Source organism: Scyliorhinus torazame, chromosome 8 (assembly GCF_047496885.1).
Source record: "Scyliorhinus torazame isolate Kashiwa2021f chromosome 8, sScyTor2.1, whole genome shotgun sequence".
Lineage (NCBI taxonomy): Eukaryota > Metazoa > Chordata > Chondrichthyes > Carcharhiniformes > Scyliorhinidae > Scyliorhinus > Scyliorhinus torazame.
Window position 1 is genome coordinate 40,870,806 of NC_092714.1, and position 23,502 is coordinate 40,894,307.

The following is a 23,502-nucleotide window of genomic DNA, read 5'->3' on the forward strand; positions in this document are numbered from 1 at the left end:
TGTGTCTATGTGGGTTTCCTCCGGGTGCTACAGTTTCCTCCCACAAGTCCCGAAAGACGGGCTTGTTAGGTGAGTTGGACATTCTGAATTCCCCCTCTGTGTACTCAAACAGGCGCCGGAGTGTGGCAACTAGGAGATTTTCATAGTAACCTCATCGCAGTGTTAATGTAAGCCTATTTGTGACACAAACAAAGATTATTTGGAGGAAATGCAGCTGATGTAAATGGGGACTTAAAGAGTCACACAGACTCCAAACGTTGGCTCGCTTCTCTCTCCCCAGATGCTGTCAGACCTGCTGTGATGGTCCAGCATTTTCTGTTTCAGATTCCAGCATTCGCTGATTTGCTTTGGTCGTGCAAATGCAGGCTTTTTGAAAAAAACTTTCTCAATCAAACTACAAATCCCAGCAAACATCCCGTCCGCTCCCCGAGCCTGAACGTAGCGCCGTGGTCTGGCGCCGCCCTCGTCCTGCAGTGTAACATTAGGAAGCTGGGCCGCGAGCTCCGGGACCATTGACAGTGTCCCCGGGATTGGAACGTTGTGTCAGCGAGAGGAGCGCGTGCCGGACTGTAGCAATGTCCCAGCTTGTTGCACTCTCAGCGCTCAGTCGCTGCGGAAGCCGCTTGGCTCTGAGCAACGCTGGAGGTGCCGCCGCCTGTCGTCCCTACTCAGGCGCCAGACGGCTCACCGGCGGCTTCTACAAGCCGTTCCTGCTCGGCAGCGCCGCGCTGGTTGGGGCTACCGTGGCCGGCTTCGGGCTCAGCCGCAGCCGGGCTGTGCTGGCTGCGAAAAGCGTGCGAACACCGGCCGAGCGGGACCAGCGAGAGCTGAACGAAATATTGCAAAAATGCAAACACTTCATGTCGGATCCGGTGACCGACATCAACAAGCTGCTGGAGAACAAGGATGACATGAGGACTAAGATGGAATTGCTGGTCATGGATGTTCAGGCTGATGTTTGCAAAGCCTTGGCTGAGGTGGACGGTGGTCAGACATTCAAAGTCGACCGATGGCACCGCAAAGAAGGTAAACAATTCCCAATGCGTGTATGTCTACGTGCAAATGCTCATGTTTTATTTTGAGCACAGTAGAGACAGTTGTGACGCAATACCAGCTGTCAGTGATGCTTTCCTGGTTATGTGAATGAAACATTTGATAAATGCATGCTCGACTTTTCAAGGCAGTAAATAAACCTTGATTACTGTGGCTATTTGGAGTATGTTCAATTATTTTTGCATCAAATCATAGTCGTAGAGGTCTACAGCACAGAAAAGGCCGTTCAGCCCATCACATCAGCGCCGGTCAAAAGCAACCACCTATTCTAATCCCATTTTACAGGACTGGGCCCTTGTATGCCCTGGCATCGCCAATACACATCTAAATACTTCTTTAATGCTATGAGGGTCTGCCTCTACCAGCCTTTCAGGCAGCGAGTTCCAGACTTCCACCACCCTCTGGGTGAAAAGGATTTTCCTCACATCCACTCTAAACCTCCTGCCCCTTACCTTAAATCCAGAACAGCACACCACCGTACTCTAGCTGTGGCCTAACCAATGCAGTATATAGTTCCTGCTCGTACACTTTGTCTCGGCTCATAAAGGCGGGTGTACCGTATGCCTTCTCAACCATTGTACCCATCTGCTGCTGCTAGCTTAAGGGACCAATGTACATGCACACCAAGGCCCCTCTGTAGCAATTTTGAGGTAATTTGAGGGAAGGAAGAATCACGGCATCAAATGTATCAATGCTGCACTTCTGTTTTTACCAGATTATCTCCTTGCCGTATGCATTTTCTATTGAAGTAAGGTAGACATGAAAAATGTCAGATCATTAATCTTCCCAAATAAGTGCCCAGCGCCCATGGGAAAAACATTGGTAAATTAGTTACCTTGCCTCCGAGTTTAGAAGCTTGTGGAGATTGAGCACAGAATCAAGGCTGGCACTCTTGCATTTTTGAGGGAACAATGCTGCACTGGCAGATCTACCTAGAGATGTATTAAAGTATTCCCCGTCCCTCGGGCAAATATAGAACTCTTGAAGAAGAACACATGAAAGGGAGAAGGGTGTAGAGAAATGCTGGGCCACATGCAGCCCATCTGAGTGCGGCCCACGGGACAATTTGTTGACTGTTGCCCACATGCAGGGTTGCCACATTCTGCTGAATTATGTATGCATAGGTTTTTTTTTCGACCAGGATGACTGAAGTGATACAAGGGCAAGTGAAGTGAGATGTGTTGATTGCTCACAGCATTGACTGTGAGAGCCGTGTGCTCCCTCTGCATCCAAAGCATATTTCTTTTGTTTTTGGCATGTGAAGTTGATAGTTCCATGAATGTTGAATGCTGAAGCATTTTCTATAGCTCGTTATGAAATAACTTATTCATAAAATCGTGGTTAGTGAGCAAGCCCGATTTCAATCTTGCGACCCACTGAAATTAAAGAGGGTCACTCATGCGGCCCACTCACTGGCTGAGGTTGCCCATCACTGGTGTAGAGGGTGACGACAGTGCATTGAGGTGAGGAAAGGTGGGAGGAGGCTCGAGTGGAGCATGGACTGGCTGGACCAGATGGCCTGTTCCTGTGCCCTATATCCTAGCTAATCATTTGTAAAGAGCAAGGGATAATCAACCTGCCGACTTGCGTGATTATTATCCCTCAATAAACATATTTGGAGGGAAAACACAAATTACCAGGTCATCGTCACCGTGTGAAGTATTGCTGTGCACAAATTGGCTGCTGCGTTTCCTACATACTAACTGTGACAATGCTTGAGAAGCACATGAGCAAAATGCTGCAAGTGCTGGAAATCTAAATGAAAACAGAAATTATCTGTCTTTGCTTCAAATCTACTCCCATTAGCTGTACAGCATTTTGGGGAGGTTGTAAAAGGCAAGTATTTTTTCTTACTTTTCCTCAGTATTTACCAGGGAGTCTAATCGGATTGACCTGGTATTAGAAGGAGAAACCAAAAGAGAGAGATAGAAATTTAAGATTCAACGGTAGGAGATAGCTGATAAACTAATCAGATTTGAGAAGGATAAGATCCCTGGTTCAGAGGAATTACATTCGCACAAATTAAAATTTAGGAAAGATCTAGCAGAGGCACTATTACATATATTTATACACACATTTATACAATATATATTGTATGTCTGTGTGTAAATATATATAATGTACATCACACACAAATATATCCAAACACATGGAGGACGGCTAATGTGACTTGTGTCATTAAGGAGAGAGATGGAATGAATCCAGTTAGTTTGTTGTGGTAAGAAAAGTAACAGAATCTTTGTTCCAAGGGTGTAATTGAAAGCCAATCCAAAAACCAAAAATACAATGAGTGGTCATCATGGATTTCAAAACGGAAAGTCACAGCTTGACTGATCTCACAACATTCTTTGAGGAAGTAACAAGACTGTACGTAGAGTATTTCGATTTTCAAAAGACCTTTGATAATATATGCCGCGATTTTGGCGTCGGCAGCTATTCTCCACCCAATCGCACGCCCCGATTTCAGCCTCGGGTAGCGGAGAATCCCACCCATGAACTCCCCCTAGTTGAACAACAGTGCAACAGGCTTTTAACTCAATTTCATCTCTGGCTCCTAAAAACTTAATAATCTTGAAAAACAAGATTCTTTTAAAAACTTGACAAATGCAGTCAAAAACACTGCAACCCAGGCTTTTACCCTTAAATTGCCAAATGTTTACAATCCAATATATCTAAATCCCACATTTGTCACACTAATGAAAAGAAACAAATGGACTAGCCATCTAAATACCGTGGCTACAAGAGCAGGTCATAGGCTGCGAATCCTGCGGCGGGTAACTCTCCTCATGACTCTCCAAAGCCTGTCCACCATCTACAAGGCACACATCAGGAGTGTGGTGGAATACTCTCCACTTGCCTGGATGAGTGCAGCTCCAACAACACTCGAGAAGCTCAGCACCATCCAGGACAAAGCAGCCAGCTTGATTGGCACCCCTTCTACAAACATTCAATCCCTCCACCACCATCAGACAGTGGCAGCCATGTATAGCACCTACAAAATGCACTGCGAGAACTCACCAAGGTTCCTTTGGCACCTTCCAAACCCACAATCACTACCATCTAGAAGGACAAGAGCAGCAGATACATGGGAACCCCACTACTTGAAATTTTCCTCCAAGCCACTCACCACCCTGTCCATCGTCGTTCCTTCACTGTCGCTGGATTAAAATCCTGGAATTCCCTCCCTAACAGCACTGTGGGTATATCTACACCTCGGAGACTGCAGCGGTTCAAGAGGCAGCTCACCACCACCGTCTCCAGCGCAATTAATGATGGGCAACTAATGCTGGTCTCCGCAGTGACACTCACGTTCTGTAAATTAATTTTTTTCAAAACACCAGTGCATGTGGACAGCAATTCGGGCCTTGTTTTCGGTTTTCGACTGTTTATGATATGGGATGTAATTCCTAAGCAGTTGGGAGAGCCATGGGCAAAGCAGGGCAGTTGATTTGTAAAAGGCAGCCCAAGTTTCGCCAATCAAGATAAGTCTCTGTAAAAATAACAGAACAGCAAAAGGAAATATAATGGAAGTGTGTAAGAAGTTTCAAAAATCATCCGATAAGATACCATGTGAGAGATTGGTGATGAAGTTAATGGATCTAAAGCGAATGTGCTCCTCCCATGGATAAAGAGATAGTTGGAAGTTGAGAGTAAAAGGAAATCTCCCATAACGGAATGTTATTCTGAGCGATATTCCAGATAGCAATCTGTGTGTATAGGTCACTCTCTTATTTACCAGAAAAATAATTATCCACAGCTTTTTTGTTGGGAAGAGTTTCATATGCCTGCCATCCTTTAGAAGAAATGTAACTGTCTTGAATGGACTGGCTCTGATTTTAAGGTCAAGTGTCCTCCTGTAGACTCCATCAGCAGCTGAAAAAGGTTTCTCTCCATCATCTAATCCAATTCCTTTCAACTTTTTAAAAACCTCACTAACATCGCTCTTTAGTCATTTTCCGAGATACAGTTTTGGGGGGCTTTTTTTTTTTGTTGAAGCTGTTTGTTAGCTTTTCTAAGTTTAAGAGGCTTTTAACGTATTAACATAATCTCTCCTCATAATCTAACTACTGGAATCCAGGTGTCATTCTGGTGAATCTGCACTTCTTCCCAAACAGTCCATCTTTTCAATAGTGTTTGTGTCCAGACCATACACAGTACTCCAGCTGAGGTCTAACCAGGTGTCTACGTCTGATGCTGTAGTAGAACCTCCTCTCCTGTCGATTCCTCAGGTTTAAAACGATTGACAACAGCTCGCTATGATAATTGCAGAGGAGGGGTTATAGGAAAAGCAGGTCAGCACCTCTTCTCGCAGTTCACGTCAAGAAAAGCAACATTTGAGTCTCTTTGCATACGTCAATGTAAGTCACGCTTGGGTGAGAGTCCTGTGTGTGTATTTTGTACTTTATTGAAAAACCTGGTCTGGTATTGATTGACTTTTGTTTTGAGTTTTACACATTTTTTATTTATTGCAGGTGGTGGTGGCATAAGCTGCGTACTTCAGGATGGCAAAGTATTTGAGAAAGCCGGGGTCAATGTTTCTGTTGTGTTTGGCAACCTTTCGGAGGAAGCTACTAAACAGATGAGGAGCAGAGGAAAGTCACTGAAATCGAAAGACGGTAAGGGAGTAATCACCGACTGCAAATCTGCTGGGCATCAGAAGTCTCTGCATTTGCCATTGCCCTATGTTATTTAAAATTCTCTTTCTTTCTCGTGTATTCAAACTTGCTCGTGCTTTTTCCCTTTGATGTTGACCATCTTAATGGAGAAATGCATTTTTGATTGTGGCTATAAAAACCAGCATGATGTGTTCCCAAAGTCCTACTCTCAAGAGTGTTGTCCCCTCAAGTTTATTGTTTCCATGACCATGGGCTCCACCTGCCCATAGCCAGGAGTCTCCATTCTTAGGGTTTAAACTCTGAATTTCCCGTTGCTTGTGGGCTTGTATATTGTCTCTATTTGAACTTGCATTATGAGACCCCAGTGACTGTGAGCTGGATCCTGGCGTTTTAAGTTGTTAAACCAATGTTCTATAGCCCAGTGGAGTACCAGTTAAAATTAGACAAAGGAATCTCAGAATCTAAATTTAAAAGACAAAAGGTGCTATTTTCTCAAGCTCTCATCAGTTGGAATTTAATGCATCAATGGAATCACACACGCGTTATTGATATCCCTTTCAATCAGGAAAGTAGGAAGTCCGCACTATTGAAGCAACATTTTTGGTTTTACACTATAACCTTAAGTCAATATTACTCCTAAAAATTCCAAAACTCATTTCACCTGGGACATTTAGCCATTTCATGTGGGTTTTGACTTGGGTGAATCCTGTCTTCTTGATGTTGCCACCTTCACCTCCACCACCTCCGTTTCTTTATTACTTTTTCTCTTTCCCATGCGCTCTCCCCCGCCCTCGTTCTTTCTTTTCCTCCCTCCTTTTGCTCTTCTTGGGTAGATTTATGTCCTTTTCAGGCTGGAGCACTGAGCTCATCAGCAGCTCCCATTTCAATGGCAGCACGATACAAATAGTGTCTAAAATCCGCCAGTTCACAAACTGGAGTTGTCTAAAAACCAGACACTTTTAAAATGTTTTGTGCATTAATTTTAACACAGCTGGACAATTCAGCTAAGCGCTGTATTGGTGCAATGTGGCACCAGACTACACATGCCGCTCTCCCACTTTCCAAGCGACCCTTGACTCCACCTAACCCGGCTTGACTCCACTAAAAATTGGCAATATCCGAATCCGGCATGTCCTCGGTCCCCCTGTTGTCAGCTTTGAGGTTACAATAGGAATGACTCAATGTTATTGGTTCCAAAGCAGAAGTCCACCACCTTGAAGGGTGCTGTTCGATTCTGTTCATGGCAAAATTCTGCCGTTTAATTTCTGGCCGTGATCACATGGGTCACCTGTGGAGGGATTCCTCTGTCACTGGCTTGTTTTCTCTTGCAAGACAGGAGGGTCCAATGACCTGCCACAGTTCCAACTTTCAAACAACTCCGCACACATAAATTTGAACGTGTGCCGTTATTTCCAAGTTAACCAATAGTTGCCGTGGTACAATTTTGGCTGCGGTGTAAGAAAGATGAGTTCTGCAGCCCCAGTTTACCAAATATAGTTCAAGCAGTACCTTGAAGGTTCTAACTTTGCAGAATGTGGAAGCAAGCATTGAGTTGGCACTGTAAACATAGCTCTGTCTCTTCACCGTATGGTGTGTTTTGGGATGCAGGGAAGCTGCCATTTTGTGCGATGGGAGTGAGTTCAGTCATCCATCCCAAGAATCCTCACATTCCAACCATCCACTTCAACTACAGATACTTTGAAATTGAAGAAGCAGATGGTAAGTGTCCACTTCACATGTCCTATATGTTCAATAAATAGTAAATTACTCTTTTATGTAAGTGTGCAGCAAAATGGTTTCCAGCAATATTGTACGCATGGGTTGTTTTCGTGGCAGCAAACTGGGGCAATAGAGTGATGGGAATTTAATGAGCAACAGGGACCTGATGTCTACCACCAAAAACGGGAGCACCTGCTCTCCAGGAGTTGAGGCATTCAAATCCTTTAATTGGTAGTGAGGACTCTGCCGCTGATGCCAGCACAGGACTTTGCCCAGTCAGGCAGCAGCCCCGCCCTCGAGAGCTGCCAGCTAGCTAGAGGTCGACAGCTCTCCATTACCAGCAGCGTCAGCAGGAGTGAGGTCCGTACAGGGATTCCTGGAGGAAGGTAACTGAAGGCGGGGTAGGGTTGCCAGTGAGGGGGATGGGCAGAGTGTTGAAAGAAAAGGCCTGGGGGATGGCTCTCAAAAGGGCAGCCCATCCCGGCGCTGAGTACCTTTTGAATGAGGTGCCTCTCCCCGGTGTTCCGCTAGTGTGCGAAGGTCAAAAGGTAAAGAGCAATATTACACATTCCATGTGTGGGAATAGGGAAAGATGTGGTTTAACGCTAAAATATTTTGGATCATGCATTGAGGGTCAGACAGACCTACCAATGCATCATTCATATCCTTGGAATTAAATCAACTACCGCCACCTCGCCCTCAAAAAAGCTAATTTTGTCCCTCTAAGCTTTTTATGGACATTGTTTTTAAACTTAGTTTGTTTCCAAGAGAGACGTATAATTCAATTCAGTTTAAAATATCTCCGGACAACTAACAATTACAGGAATACAGAAAGTTCCAATTTTATTGATTTATTTTTTAAACTTTGCAATTATATATAAAGTCTGTCTGTTATGTTCTTTCCTAGAGCAGATCCTAACTCTAGTCTCGCGCATGAGATTCCGGAGTCACTTCACTAGGCAAGAGGAGTTAAGATGGTTTCACATTGCCTTGTCTTTATCTTTTGCCATATCTGCCCCCAAGTGTGCTGTATTGAGGGTGGTAGGGCTGCCACCTCAACCATTCGGGCTCAGCTATCCCTGCTGGCTCTCAGTACAGTATTCCTAGCCAATCTTCCCTCACCCAAGACAGTCAGGAGTTGGCTCAAACTCAACTTTTGAAACTCTTTGAGGTGGTAATAAAGTCCGCACTCTGTCCTGAATGAACTGCCCCACCGGCGGTCACCCTTTTAGTATTTAGTGCTCTATCTCTAGTCTACCTGCTGGGGCAGACTATAGAGGCTTGAGCCATTCAGTTTATGCCTCTGGTGAAATTGCTGGTACAAAGTCAAAGGCTTGCTCTCACAGAATGAATAATAATGTAAATATTATTTCTGTCCAGCTACAGTTTAAACTTAAGCATTCTTATTTAATAGGTCACAAATCATGGTGGTTTGGTGGAGGAACGGACCTTACCCCTACCTACCTGAATAAGGATGATGCTATACATTTTCACAAGACCCTCAAGGAGGCTTGCGACAAGCATGATCAAAGTTATTACCCAACTTTTAAAAAATGGTGAGCCACAAGGAAGATGTTGCGCCTTTTTTACGAAACGATGAGGTAGCTTTTTTTGGTCGTTTTGAAATTCACTCTGTGTCTACGTGCAGAGCTGGCAAGAAGTATTGGTGTGTTTATGTGCAAAATTAATCAAAACTTCCTGTTCAGCTCTGGCCTTGTGCAGAGTAGAGTAACATCATCAAGAGACTGTGAGATTCCACCTTGAAGATAAGTGACAGCATGAAGCAAACATTCTTTCAATAGGCATACGGATCAGTTGGCTATCTTTATCGCGGTTGAGGGTAGGGCGGAGAAAAAGCAGAAAGGCCAAGATGAACAAATTAGCAATCAGTTGTGGTGGCATGAGAAGGTGTGGCAGAGTCATTCGGTTCAAATACAAATACCTTGTGGGTTTTATTTGTGAACGCTTGATTGACAGATTTTTTTGATCTTTTGGACAAACATTTAAACTTTTTAGACATGGTCGTTTTATGGTTCACAGATATTTTCCCCTTTAAATGTATCAGAGAAAGATGGGTGCCTTCAATCCAGTGTGTCTCATCACACATATAAAAATGTACTTCCACCGGAATGGTCAAGCCCTAACCTGGAGGGTTTCCGTTATCTGGACCACTGGGAGCTCTTCCGGGGCAGTTGTGACCTATATAAGAAGGACGGGTTGCATCTAAACTGGAGAGGCATAAATATCCTGGCCGCGAGGTTTGCTAGTGTCTCAGGGGAGGGTTTAAACTAGTGTGGCAGGGGGGTGGGCACGGGAGCAATCAGTCAGAAGGTGAGAGCATTGAGGGAGAACTAGGGAATAGGGACAGTGTGGCTCTGAGGCAGAGCAGACAGGGAGAAGTTGCTGAACACAGCGGGGCTGGTGGCCTGAAGTGCATATGTTTTAATGCAAGAAGTATTACGGGTAAGGCAGATGAACTTAGAGCTTGGATTAGAACTTGGAACTATGATGTTGTTGCCATTACAGAGACCTGGTTGAGGGAAGGGCAGGATTGGCAGCTAAACGTTGCAGGATTTAGATGTTTCAGGCGGGATAGAGGGGGATGTAAAAGGGGTGGCGGAGTTGCGCTACTGGTTAGGGAGGATATCACAGCTGTACTACGGGAGGACACCTCAGAGGGCAGTGAGGCTATATGGGTAGAGATCAGGAATAAGAAGGGTGCAGTCACAATGTTGGGGGTTTACTACAGGCCTCCCAACAGCCAGCGGGAGATAGAGGAGCAGATAGGTAGCCAGATTTTGGAAAAGAGTAAAAACAACAGGGTTGTGGTGATGGGAGACTTCAACTTCCCCAATATTGACTGGGACTCACTTAGTGCCAGGGGCTTAGATGGGGCAGAGTGTGTAAGGAGCATCCAGGAGGGCTTCTTAAAACAATATGTAGACAGTCCAACTAGGGAAGGGGCGGTACTGGACCTGGTATTGGGGAATGAGCCTGGCCAGGTGGTAGAAGTTTCAGTAGGGGAGCATTTCGGGAACAGTGACCACAATTCAGTAAGTTTTAAAGTGCTGGTGGACAAGGATAAGAGTGGTCCTCGGATGAATGTGCTAAATTGAGGGAAGGCTAATTATAACAATATTAGGTGGGAACTGAAAAACATCATTGGCAAATAGGGTTAAGGAAAATCCCAAGGCTTTTTACACGTACATGAAAAGCAAGAGGGTAGCCAGGGAAAGGGTTGGCCCACTGAAGGATAGGCAAGGGAATCTATGTGTGGAGCCAGAGGAAATGGGCGAGGTACTAAATGAATACTTTGCATCAGTATTCAGCAAAGAGAAGGAATTGGTAGATGTTGAGTTCGGAGAAGGGTGTGTAGGTAGCCTGGGTCACATTGAGATCCAAAAATTGGGTGTCTTAAAAAATATTAAGGGAGATAAGTCCCCAGGGCCTGATGGGATCTACCCCAGGATACTGAAGGAGGCTGGAGAGGAAATTGCTGAGGCCTTGACAGAAATCTTTGGATCCTCACTGTCTTCAGGTGATGTCCCGGAGGACTGGAGAATAGCCAATGTTGTTCCTCTGTTTAAGAAGGGTAGCAAGGATAATCCAGGGAACTACAGGCCGGTGAGCCTTACTTCAGTGGTAGGGAAATTACTGGAGAGAATTCTTCGAGACAGGATCTACTCCCATTTGGAAGCAAATGGACGTATTAGTGAGAGGCAGCATGGTTTTGTGAAGGGGAGGTCGTGTCTCACTAACTTGATAGAGTTTTTCAAGGAGGTCACAAAGATGATTGATGCAGGCAGGGCAGTGGATGTTGTCTATATTGACTTCAGTAAGGCCTTTGACAAGGTCCCTCATGGTAGACTAGTACAAAAGGTGAAGTCACACGGGATCAGGGGTGAGCTGGCAAGATGGATACAGAACTGGCTAGGTCATAGAAGGCAGAGAGTAGCAATGGAAGGATGCTTTTCTAATTGGAGGGCTGTGACCAGTGGTGTTCCGCAGGGATCAGTGCTGGGACCTTTGCTGTTTGTAGTATATATAAATGATTTGGAGGAAAATGTAACTGGTCTGATTAGTAAGTTTGCAGACGACACAAAGGTTAGTGGAATTGCAGATAGCGATGAGGACTGTCAGAGGATACAGCAGGATTTAGATGGTTTGGAGACTTGGGTGGAGAGATGGCAGATGGAGTTTAATCCGGACAAATGTGAGGTAATGCATTTTGGAAGGTCTAATGCAGGTAGGGAATATACAGTGAATGGTAGAACCCTCGAGTATTGAAAGTCAGAGAGATCTAGGTGTACAGGTCCACAGGTCACTGAAAGGGGCAACACAGGTGGAGAAGGTAGTCAAGAAGGCATACGCATGCTTGCCTTCATTGGCCGGCATTGAGTATAAGAATAGGCAAGTCATGTGGCAGCTGTATAGAACCTTAGTTAGGCCACACTTGGAGTACAGTGTTCAATTCTGGTCGCCACACTACCAGAAGGATGTGGAGGTTTTAGAGAGCGTGCAGAAGAGATTTACCAGAATGTTGCCTGGTATAGAGGGCATTAGCTATGAGGAGCGGTTGAATAAACTCGGTTTGTTCTCACTGGAACGAGAGAGGTTGAGGGGCGACCTGATAGAGGTCTACAAAATTATGAGGGGCATAGACAGAGTGGATAGTCAGAGGCTTTTCCCCAGGGTAGAGGGGTCAATTACTAGGGGGCATAGGTTTAAGGTGAGAGGGGCAAGGTTTAGAGTAGATGCACGAGGCAAGTTTTTTACACGGAGGGTAGTGGGTGCCTGGAACTCGTTGCCGGAGGAGGTGGTGGAAGCAGGGACGATAGTGACATTTAAGGGGCATCTTGACACATACATGAATAGGATGGGAATAGAGGGATACGGACCCAGGAAGTGTAGAAGATTATAGTTTAGTCGGGCAGCATGGTCGGCACGGGCTTGGAGGGCCGAAGGGCCTGTTCCTGTGCTGTACATTTCTTTGTTCTTTGTTTGCTCTGGTCGCCCGTGCGTTGTAGCGCTGAGTCATCGAGACAGCACGGCTTCTGGAAGCACAGCAACTTGATATTCTCTTCTCACTGAGGATGGCAACAGAACATGTTGGACAGACTCAGCAGGTCTGGCAACATCTGTGGAGAACAAGAAAGAGTTTTTGATCCCTAGAAGGGTCAAATGGGATCAAAACATTGAATCTGCCAGACATGCTGAGTTTATCCCACGTTTCCAGCACCTGCAGTATTTTGCTTGTATTTCACTTGAGGATATGTGGGGTGGGATTTACTGTCTGTTCACGCCGGTGGACAATTCTAGTCCCACACCAGGTTTCCCGGCGACGAAGGGTGTTGTCAACGGGAACATCCATCGTCGCCGGGAAACCTGGTGTGGGACTGGAATTGTCTGCCGGCATGAACAGACAGTAAATCCCACCAAACGGAAATCCCGTTGACAACGGCGGGACTGGTATTTCTGAAAAACACGTTGTAGGATGGTCGGTAAATCCCGCCCTTAGTTACTGGACATTGCTGTCATATTTGCAATTTAATTTCACTCGGTAGTGTATTATCAAAACCTCTACCTTGTTTCCTGAAAAGCTGCTGTCTTTAAGTCTGTTTAAAATTCAACACTACATTTGCAAACTGAGGAATGTTCGATGTGGAGTTTCGCAACCCAGTCACAGTGATAAGAGTCAGCTTGAATGACTGAACACTTTTTTTGTGACTTGTAAGATTATGCCTGAATCTTGTATGTGAAGGCAGATCACAATGTCTTTGGACTGAGGGGCTCTTATCAGGGGCACACAAAAGGCAATTCCTGGCATTTTAATCAATTACTTGTCATTTTGCCGTGGGTGGATCACTCTGTTCAAACCTGATTGCTTCACTCACAATAACTGGTGACAAACCATAGAACATAGAACAATACAGCGCAGTACAGGCCCTTCGGCCCACGATGTTGCACCAAAACAAAAGCCATCTAACCTACACTATGCCATTATCATCCATATGTTTATCCAATAAACTTTTAAATGCCCTCAATGTTGGCGAGTTCACTACTGTAGCAGGTAGGGCATTCCACGGCCTCACTACTCTTTGCGTAAAGAGCCTACCTCTGACCTCTGTCCTATATCTATTACCCCTCAGTTTAAAGTTATGTCCCCTCGTGCCAGCCATATCCATCCGCGGGAGAAGGCTCTCACTGTCCACCCTATCCAACCCCCTGATCATTTTGTATGCCTCTATTAAGTCTCCTCTTAACCTTCTTCTCTCCAACGAAAACAACCTCAAGTCCATCAGCCTTTCCTCATAAGATTTCCCCTCCATACCAGGCAACATCCTGGTAAATCTCCTCTGCACCCGCTCCAAAGCCTCCACATCCTTCCTGTAATGCGGTGACCAGAACTGTACGCAATACTCCAAATGCGGCCGTACCAGAGTTCTGTACAGCTGCAACATGACCTCCCGACTCCGGAACTCAATCCCTCTACCAATAAAGGCCAACACTCCATAGGCCTTCTTCACAACCCTATCAACCTGGGTGGCAACTTTCAGGGATCTATGCACATGGACACCTAGATCCCTCTGCTCATCCACACTTTCAAGAACTTTACCATTAGCCAAATATTCCGCATTCCTGTTATTCCTTCCAAAGTGAATCACCTCACACTTCTCTACATTAAACTCCATTTGCCACCTCTCAGCCCAGCTCTGCAGCTTATCTATATCCCTCTGTAACCTGCTACATCCTTCCACACTATCGACAACACCACCGACTTTAGTATCGTCTGCAAATTTACTCACCCACCCTTCTGCGCCTTCCTCTAGGTCATTGATAAAAATGACAAACAGCAACGGCCCCAGAACAGATCCTTGTGGTACTCCACTTGTGACTGTACTCCATTCTGAACATATCCCATCAACCACCACCCTCCAGTTGGATGTTTTTCGTGACCTCGTTTGTTTGCAAAGCGTGGACTCCAAAGCCGGGATTTTTTGATTGTGCCCACCCGACTGGAAAGGTTGGCAGAGTTTCATGATGCCAGGTCCCTGCTCACTACTGCGTCCTCTCCAGATTCTACCATCATCGCTGATGGCTGCAGAAAATACCTAATGAGTTTTGGGCAATTCACTGCAAGTAAAGAAAAAAAATAACATCCAGTGCACTATTTTTCTGTAACTTCCATTTTTGTTGCCTTGTTTCTTAAGTACCAGACATCCAGGTGCTCTGGTGATGGCAGAAACCAATTTAAGAGCCCACCATAAGAGTGACTTGCCTCTTCCCCTCACAACTATCACAATATCTGCCTTCGTACAATCTGCTATTGACTTGATCTGTTTGCCCCAAGACATTTTAGAGAGAGAGAGAGAGAGGGCGAAAGGTTTCACATTGGGAATCTCCATGTATGTACCTTTGCCTTTGGGAGGCAACGGTAGAGCAGCAATGGAAGAAGGTCTGTCTGGTCAGTCAGCATTGGAAATGTATCGTGCCAGACTGCAGGTGCCCCTGCACTAGAATAGGCAGAAGCGTACAGGTTGGCATTTTTTTAAAAAAGGAACTGTGTCTGCGGCGATTTGATTTACATTTGTAGTCTGGGTTTTGATACAACTGGATCTATGGTTGTGCAAAAATAATGTGGGGACACTAGCTCTAATGCCACAAATATAAGCTGGTCAAGCAACCTCTTTATCTGGGATATGCCACCACTTGGAATGTTTGAGGCAATAGCATTGAAGAGGACGTTGCTTGAGTACATGAAGGAGCAAGGAATAGAGGGAGATGAAGTAATGGCAGAGGAGGCTCATGTCGCGCGCACTCCTGTTGGGTTGTAAGCCCTGTTTCTATGCTGTCAAATACTTTTGTAACCAAGCATTGTGGATAGCACAATTCCTTCACAGCTCCAGGGTCCCAGGTTCGATTCAGGCTTCGGTCACTGTCTGTGCGGAGTCTGCACATCCTCCCCGTGTGTGCGTGGGTTTCCTCCGAGTGCTCCGGTTTCCTCCCACAGTCCAAAGATGTACAGGTTAGGTGGATTGGCCATGATAAATTGCCCCTAGTGTCCAAAATTGAACTTAGTGTTGGGTGGGGTTACTGGGTTATCGGGATAGGGTGGAGGTGTTGGCCTTGGGTAGGGTGCTCTTTCCAAGAGCCGGTGCAGACTCGATGGGCCGAATGGCCTCCTTCTGCACTGTAAATTCTATGATAATCTATGATGACAATTTGCACAAGAAGCCGTATTATGTTTATATCCGCTGCATGGTGCTTTCCTTTGGACCTGTACAAGAATAGTTTACGTTGTCGCTGAAGAAATGTGTGAGTCTTTACGGTGTTCAAATTGTCTTGCAATAATTGGGAATAAATATCAAATATTATTTTTAATTTTACTGCTGTTCCTCAATACTCCTTAATAAAATCACGATCGGGCTGTACACCCAGGCTTGATGTGTGACATTTTTGTGAGAGGAAATTTAGAAAGATATATTAATGCCTATATTAACAGTTTGTCTTCCCTCCTCCCATTGTCCCAAATAAAGGTGTGATGATTATTTTACCATCAAACATCGCGGAGAGCGGAGAGGAGTGGGTGGCATATTTTTTGATGACTTGGATTCTCCCTCAGCAGAAGGTCTGTTCGGATTTGTACAAAGCTGTGCCAAGGCTGTGGTTCCTTGCTATATACCCATTGTGAAGAAGCACCTGCATGACTCCTATACGCCAGAAGAAAAGGCATGGCAGCAACTTCGGAGAGGCAGGTAGGTTAAATTAAATCTTTTCTTTTAAAAAAAAAATCAACTATGGCAGAAGCTGACCGTTTATTCACTTTGTGGTAACTTGAGGATGGGGTTGCCACCCACAGGGGTGAAGCATCTATTAAAATTGTCCAACGACAGTAACTTCCACTGCTGCAGAGGACCAGTGCCATGGCAACTAGTGCATATGCAATGAAATTGTTGTAAATATGTGTTTTAAATTCATTGGACAATTGTTTTCTGGAGAATTTTTAGTTGCATACCTGAAGTTGCCAAACTCTAGGAGAATTAATCCGGATGACATGCTTCTCACCCCCCCCAGCACCCCCCCCCCCCCCCCCCCCCCACACATCTCTCTTCAGAAAACAAACTCATCAGGAACTGCAGAGAGAATTCCACCCAATGCTGTTTCTGTGCCAGGAAACTCATTGAGGCTAAATTTCACATCTAAATTCAAGTTTAGGAAAAGCAAGAGTATTTAGGAAATGGAACCGTCAACACTTAATTTAATCACCCCGGGCCTGACGGGAACAAAGCCGATGCAGAAGTCAAAATTGAATCCGATTACCAATCTCCTCGATCACCCCTCCTGTCCACCGCCATTTCAACCTCCAGGTTTCAGAAAGGGTTCAAAATGTTCGCGACAGGCAGCCAAAGGCCCTGTTAATTACACAATGCGGACACCCCCATTGTGGAACTAGGACCCCAGTGCGCTTATAACCGAGGCTCAGATCCCCAGCTGGGGATCCACCTCTATCCTTCTCAAGGAAGAGGCGTACTCGCCTGGAGTAACCCAAGAGATGTGCATGAGCTATGATTTACAAGAGTGCAAGTTTTGTATCATGCACAATTATTTAACATTCAGCCATACTGAATATGGCACTGCCAGTGACTGTGACGATCATTGGGTCACTGCCCGATGTGCCTCTTGCTTATTCTAGCCAGGCACTACCATGTAATGAGGGCACCACAAAGAGGAAAAAAAGGACAACATTTTAGTACAGTGCTGAGGGAATACTTCATCGTCGTAGGTGCCATCTTTTGACATGGATGAGGTATTAAACTGTGGTTACAGGTGATTGTAACAGATTCCATAGTATTGTTTGAGGTAAGGCAGGTTTTTTTTGTGCCTTGACCAATATTTCCCATCAAAGCGAATAAACTTCATTTTTTAATTTGCAAACTTTGGGGCCCTCGCAAATTGGTTGCCGTGATTCCCTGCAAAACACCAATGTCTACACTGCAAAAATAAATTAATTGGCATTTAAATTGTTTGGGATGTTCTAAGGATGCTACAACCTTTAAAAAATTTTAGTCAGGAGTGTGATGTGGTGATGCCGTGATTAATCTGGGCGTGAGCGACCGGCACAGCTCAGCAAACCGTTGAATGAAAGAAAAGTTTGCAACTGTGTAATACCTTTCCCGACGTCACAAAAATCTATTTTCAGCCTTTGAAATACTTTTGAAATGTAGACACTGTTGGGCATCAACAAACGAAGAGCGATTTTCTTTCTTCACATCAGTAATAACTTGGTTATTATCCAGTAAGTGTGCATAAGAGGGAAATGTTATTCGTAACCCCAAATCAAACTAAAGAAGAAAGCACATCAGATTTTATTCTGAGTTCTCCCTCTTTCCTTGCTGTCGTCATTTCCAGTCTCCTGTTATCCTTCGTCTCTCTGCTTTGTATTTTTTCCACCGGATTTATCTTTGCTGCAAATGCCCTCATGAACGTACGTACAACGCTTCCTTTTTGGGTCATCTTACTTAACATCGGCAGAATAACCCTGCCTAGTAACGCAGTCAGAACCCCTCAGTCTTGCGGTCATCTCTTTACAACCTTCGTACAGCCCGTTTCTGCCTGCCTCCCTGTGCAGCCCTGTTTTTGAAACCCAGACCACCGCCTTGGTATCAATGCTTGAAAAGCCCCCTCGCAGATGTTTTCTCGCATATTAGCATGTGGTCTATTCCAGGTGAAACAACGTACTGTAAGAAACAACATTTCACTTTGTACCACCTATCGTTTTTTTCAGAAACTTATGGGAATGCACATTACTCCTAACACTATAATAGCCTTTCAAAACTATCTTTGGAAAAGTGGGCGTAGAGTCCTGAAGCATAACACATGGGCAATGACTGGCTCAAAATGTATTGCGATTGGGTTTGTATGTGGCCTGATTTGAATGATGGTTCAGGCATTACCAGTAATACGGATTTTTTTCTTCTGAATAAATATCTTTTACAGTTGAAACAACAAAATGTTACTGTTTGCAAGAGGTTTCCAAAGTTTTCTAGGTACTGATGATATCTGCTGTTTCTCAGAATGTAGGGAGTTGTCGCACCATCCTTTACATTTCTATGTGCAAGTCATTAAGTCCCATCGGTGGCCCATCAGTTGAACTGTTATGACCAGCCTTATTGGCTGAGGAAGGAAACTGAAACACATCATATGTAATAAGGAATGTAACTTATGCCCTAATTTTGTTTAGGCTTTTCTGCTTCAAGCTTGGTTTAGGCTAGTTCTTCATGTGTTGATGCAAAACTAACCAATCGTGCACTGAACTCACCAGATGTAATTTACATGAGTAATTATTAATAGTTGCCTACACAGCAAGCTGCCCTAATAGGGGATATTTCAGAACCCAGCTGTCAGGCCAAATATAAAGGGGTGTGGGCACATAACGGCGAGTGGTTGTCTATGGCGGCACACATTGATTTGGGTGCTTTAGCTTTTGTCTTGTAGGGTTTTTCGAATGGATTTTGAGGGCCTACGCACTTTGGCAAGGCCGTGGGAGGAGAAGGAATGGCATGCAAAAATGAATCAAGATGGCTGTGTAGAACACAAATCACCAACAAACCGGTGATCATTGTGGGGATGAGAGCGAGAGAATGCTAGAGTACCAAACCGGTTGTTCGATGACTGGCAAAGAACTTTAGGTCCTCTGCTCCAGGGAAAAGTAGTGCACTGTTCTAGAAGTTGATGATGATCGGTGTTAATTCTGTACAAACGACCAACAGCACCTAAAAACAATGATCTCTCTAAATTTCCTTTGTTTTATTGAACCTGTTTGCTTCAATACGTGGTACCGGAGGGGATGTCACACTGATGGAGGTGCAGACTATATTTCGGGACATTGAAACCGAGGTCCTGGTTGCTCCTTCAATGGCAGGTGTAAAAGATTCCTCGGCACTATTTTGAAGAAGAGCAAGGGAGTTATCCCTGGTTAATATTTATCTTTCAATCAACATCTCAAAAACAGACTATCTGGTTATCATCCAGTTACTGTTAGTCGGAACTGGCTGCCCCATTTCACACATTACAACAGGTGCTTCAGAAAATTCATAATTGGCTGTAAAGTGCTTTGAGACATCTGGTCTTGAAAGACGCTATATAAATGTAAGTCCTTCATGCATACTGTCTTAAAGCTTGTGAGCAGCCTATACGCTACCTCACCATCACTGCATAGCCGCTTAGAGGATACAAACTGGCCCAGAGGACATTAAACTTTTAAGTAAGGTGGACGGCAGGATGGATAAGATGGCTGAAAGTTTGCTTCTAACCTCACCTGAGAAGCAAGGAATTGTAGACCATGATCAAGTTGGATCACACCAATGTTTACTGAAGTAGAAAATAACCCCACTAACCTTTTTCCGTTTGCCTTCGAGAGTACAGCGTTTCTTTTTTCTTGTGCCTTTTGAATTAAATCCTGATTGGAAAAATGCAGAAGAGTGCCAGTAGGTGGCACTATTGGGCAATAATTTGGGCAGCTGCTTCTTCGTGCCAGTTTCCACGGTTCAAATTTGTGTTGTTCGCTTGCGATTCTATAACAATGGGGGCGTTTCAAATCCTAGTTTCAGCTACCGGTAGTAGAAGTAGGAAGGTAGAGAAAGGCCCATGGTGGTTCAAAATGACGCTGATTTATTATGTTGTCCATCACCGAGCAATCACGTGTATGCAGTATGGTAATACTAACTTTGCATTTGGCTTCAATCTAACAACAGCAGAATAGTGCAGATGCTGGAAATCGGAAATAAAAGCATGAAACGCTGGAAAAACTCAGGCCAGACAACATCTGTGGAGAGAGAGAAACAAGAGTTGACTTTCTGGGTCAGTGACCTTTCTTCTGAAGGTCAGGCCCTGTTTCTCTCTCCAAAGGTGCTGTGGGCCCGCTGAGCATGTCTGACATTTTCTGTTTTCAATCGCAATGACGTAACCTGAACTGGCTGAACTCCCTCCCTGGCTGCCAATATCAGCTCTTTACTTCCCTGTGGCCTCTCTTTCAGATATGTGGAATTCAATCTGGTCTATGACCGAGGCACAAAGTTTGGTCTTGCAACTCCTGGATCCAGGATAGAAAGCATTCTGATGTCCCTCCCACTGACAGCAAGGTAAGGGGCCACAGCACAGGCACTCATATTTTCACCATGACTTATCCATTAACCTTTTGATATTGTACTGAGATCTGGTGACATAATTTAAACCAAGGGATTAGATCCATAATGATGGATTAAATGAGACTGTACTGGTTTTTATCGGTATTTCCTATTTGCATAATGTATACTCTGCAAGATTCTGAAAGATTAATTATTTTGAATTATAATGAAGAAATGCATACCAATTTTGCTATTTTTCCCTGCTGTGTACTCTTATTCTATCCCGTAGGTTTATTCTGCATCATATGTGAAGCCTAAGGATGATTTTGACATTTGTTGAAGTGGGTTTGTTTGTGAAAATATGCTTTCCTTCTGCGAACAATAGCCCTCCCTCCTTTCTTTCCTCTACTTTCCTTTGTACTGTCTCCTCATTAACATCTTCTCAGTTGCTCTTATCTAAACAGGTAAGTTATGTTCTCCAGCTGTGTAGAAATGACTATAAGACGGTGGCCGGAATTTTCCGGCCGTTCACGGAAGATCCTGCCGACGGCACACCCCTCACCCAGGTTGCCTGGCGACGAGGGGTGCATTTAACGGGAAATCCCATTGATGGGCGGGGCCAGAAGATGCCGCCAAATGGCGGCCCGCCTCTGCCGAAGCGAAACACATGGCAGACTGCGCGGAAACTCCCGCCCGCTGTTTTCGTGTTGTGGAGGGGCCGTGACAGATACGTTCTCCCAATCAGTGAAATCATTCTCAATTGGGAGCAAGCAGAAAATGAATTGTGATGCAAAACCTAGGCAAGGTGATGGAGGCTGGAGAGTGGAGAAGGAAGACAGGAAACCAGAGAACCCCGTCACACAGCCAGAAAGATACAATAATGCGCTACATTTGTCCCGCCTTGATTTAGCATGCAAGTTGCCTTTGAAAGAGAGAGATGAGGATTAAGGCCATTTCAAACGCTATTATGATGCGAGAAATTGTACTTTCAGTACCATTTGTCACACTTTTTGTTTGCAATATTGGGCCAAAGATTGCTGTCGAAATAATGGTGAGACTAATTGTGAGGGTTTATTTAAGTTCAAATGCCACAGCAACTTCAGGCGAGGGCAAACTTGCAATGATCAAGACGTTATATTCGGCAGTGTACCATTTCACCATATTCCTGGTGAAAGCAGCACCTCGCTGTCTGTATGACTTCCCACTCAAATGCATTAAGCGGTGTGAAGTCCCTTTATCTGTGGCTACGATGTAAACTCGCCAATGAAGTTGCCAGTGCAAGTCTACAGTATCTTTTCACGAGATTGTAAGTGTTAATTGCTGCCAGTTAGCCGCCCTGGCATGCTGAAAATTAACGATTACAAGAGTGGATTCCCCCCCCCCCCCCAAAAAAAAATGTGAGGACTGCACTTTATTGTTCCATGTTTGCTTTTGTCTCGCAGATGGGAATACATGCATGACCCTGCCAAGGGCACAAAGGAGGCAGAAATTATAGAGGTATTGAAAAATCCCAAAGATTGGGTCCATTAATGCAGCTAAACAAGACTGCTCCATATACAACCTGAAAGCAGAGGAGCTTTCAATTTTCCTTTGCTTCACTGTTCTGTAAAATTAAGAAAATATGTGTAACACCGAGTTTGACGCAGTGGCTGTATATTCCCTGTCTTTTTTCGTATCAGGAAAATGTGTTGGGATTGTTTCCAGCAGGATTGGATTATGTTTAAACTGTGTATACGGTTGAACGAAGTATAAGTATGTATTTATTTTAATACCTTTCAACTACCATTTGAGGTGATCAGAGGCGGACAAAAACAGTTTCTGAAGATAACATAATAGTCAAGAGTTTTAGAACACAAAAAGAGGCCCTTCTGCCCATCGTGTCTGCGCCGGCTATCAAGTACCCATCAATTCTAATCCCATTTTCCACCACATGGTCCACAACCTTGTATGCTACGGCGTTTCAAGTGCTCATCTCAATGCAAAGACTAAGCCACAGACGTTTTGTGCTGTTTTCATTGAAAGGGTTAAAAAAGAAGAGCCATATCTCCGTCAGTCATTAAGAGGTCTCCGGGCACAGCATACATTCTGCCTTAATACAGAACAATGTCACAATGATGTATGCCACCCTTGCAAAAATCGTTTTTGTGCATTGAAAATTTTGTCAATTTTTAAAGGCGTCTGGACTTTTTTTAATATAATGGCAATAAATCGGATCGATGGAATTGTGACAACTTTAATATGCTGATGTTTCTCAAAGAATGCTTCTTTATGATCTGTACTGTTGCTATTTTCCACCAAGTTAGAGCTAGTTTGTATTTCTAAAAAGTGGAAAATATTTATTTCAATATATGACAAATAGAGATTCAAAATGTTTATACTCTAAAGTCAGTGAAAGAAAACATTACAATAGAAATTGAAAGTGATGTTATTTGAGAAACTTTCGTGCATGCATTATTTTTATATTTTTTGATTTGTTGACATACACTTCAGACAGTGGGATTTTTGGATGTTTTATTATTATTACTGAAATGTTAATTATTTCAGAGCCAAGACCAATAACTTTTGATACTTTGCACACTTGTGTGTTATACATTGAATGTAATAAACCGAGTCATTCTGATTTCTTCCTTTTTGTACCTTTGATTTTGTGAATCTTGCCTTTATTTTAAACGATTAATGTTTTTTTTTATACTTGATTAGACTCGAGGCTTAAGTCGCTGGTCTGAGATCATTACTCTCTCCCGGGCAATTTTGTCCTGGTTTTGTATGTTTTGGTTATATATTATTTTGTTTTGCTGGTTGCCTGACTTATTTATTTAGTTTTTTTAAATTTTAGAGTACCCAATTAAGGGGCAATTTAGCATGGCGAATCCACCTAACCTGCACATCTTTGGGGTTATGGGGGTGAGACTCTGGGTAGTCTATTTGGAGTGGCTAATAAAATGGCTGACATTTGCGAAAATGGAGGAGTTCTTTTTTTAAAAATC

General features: G+C 44.1%; 1 protein-coding gene across 1 annotated transcript; it reads left to right on the forward strand.

The window, feature by feature from the left end:
* Positions 1–451: 451 nt before the first annotated feature.
* cpox (coproporphyrinogen oxidase) lies at positions 452–23,139 on the forward strand. The gene is made up of 7 exons (XM_072513435.1): positions 452–1,026; positions 5,526–5,669; positions 7,278–7,388; positions 8,803–8,944; positions 15,926–16,144; positions 20,426–20,530; positions 21,958–23,139. The coding sequence occupies exons 1-7, from the start codon at positions 576–578 to the stop codon at positions 22,043–22,045; spliced, it is 1,260 nt and encodes a 419-aa protein (XP_072369536.1). The 5' UTR covers positions 452–575; the 3' UTR covers positions 22,046–23,139.
* The last annotated feature ends 363 nt before the right edge of the window (positions 23,140–23,502 follow it).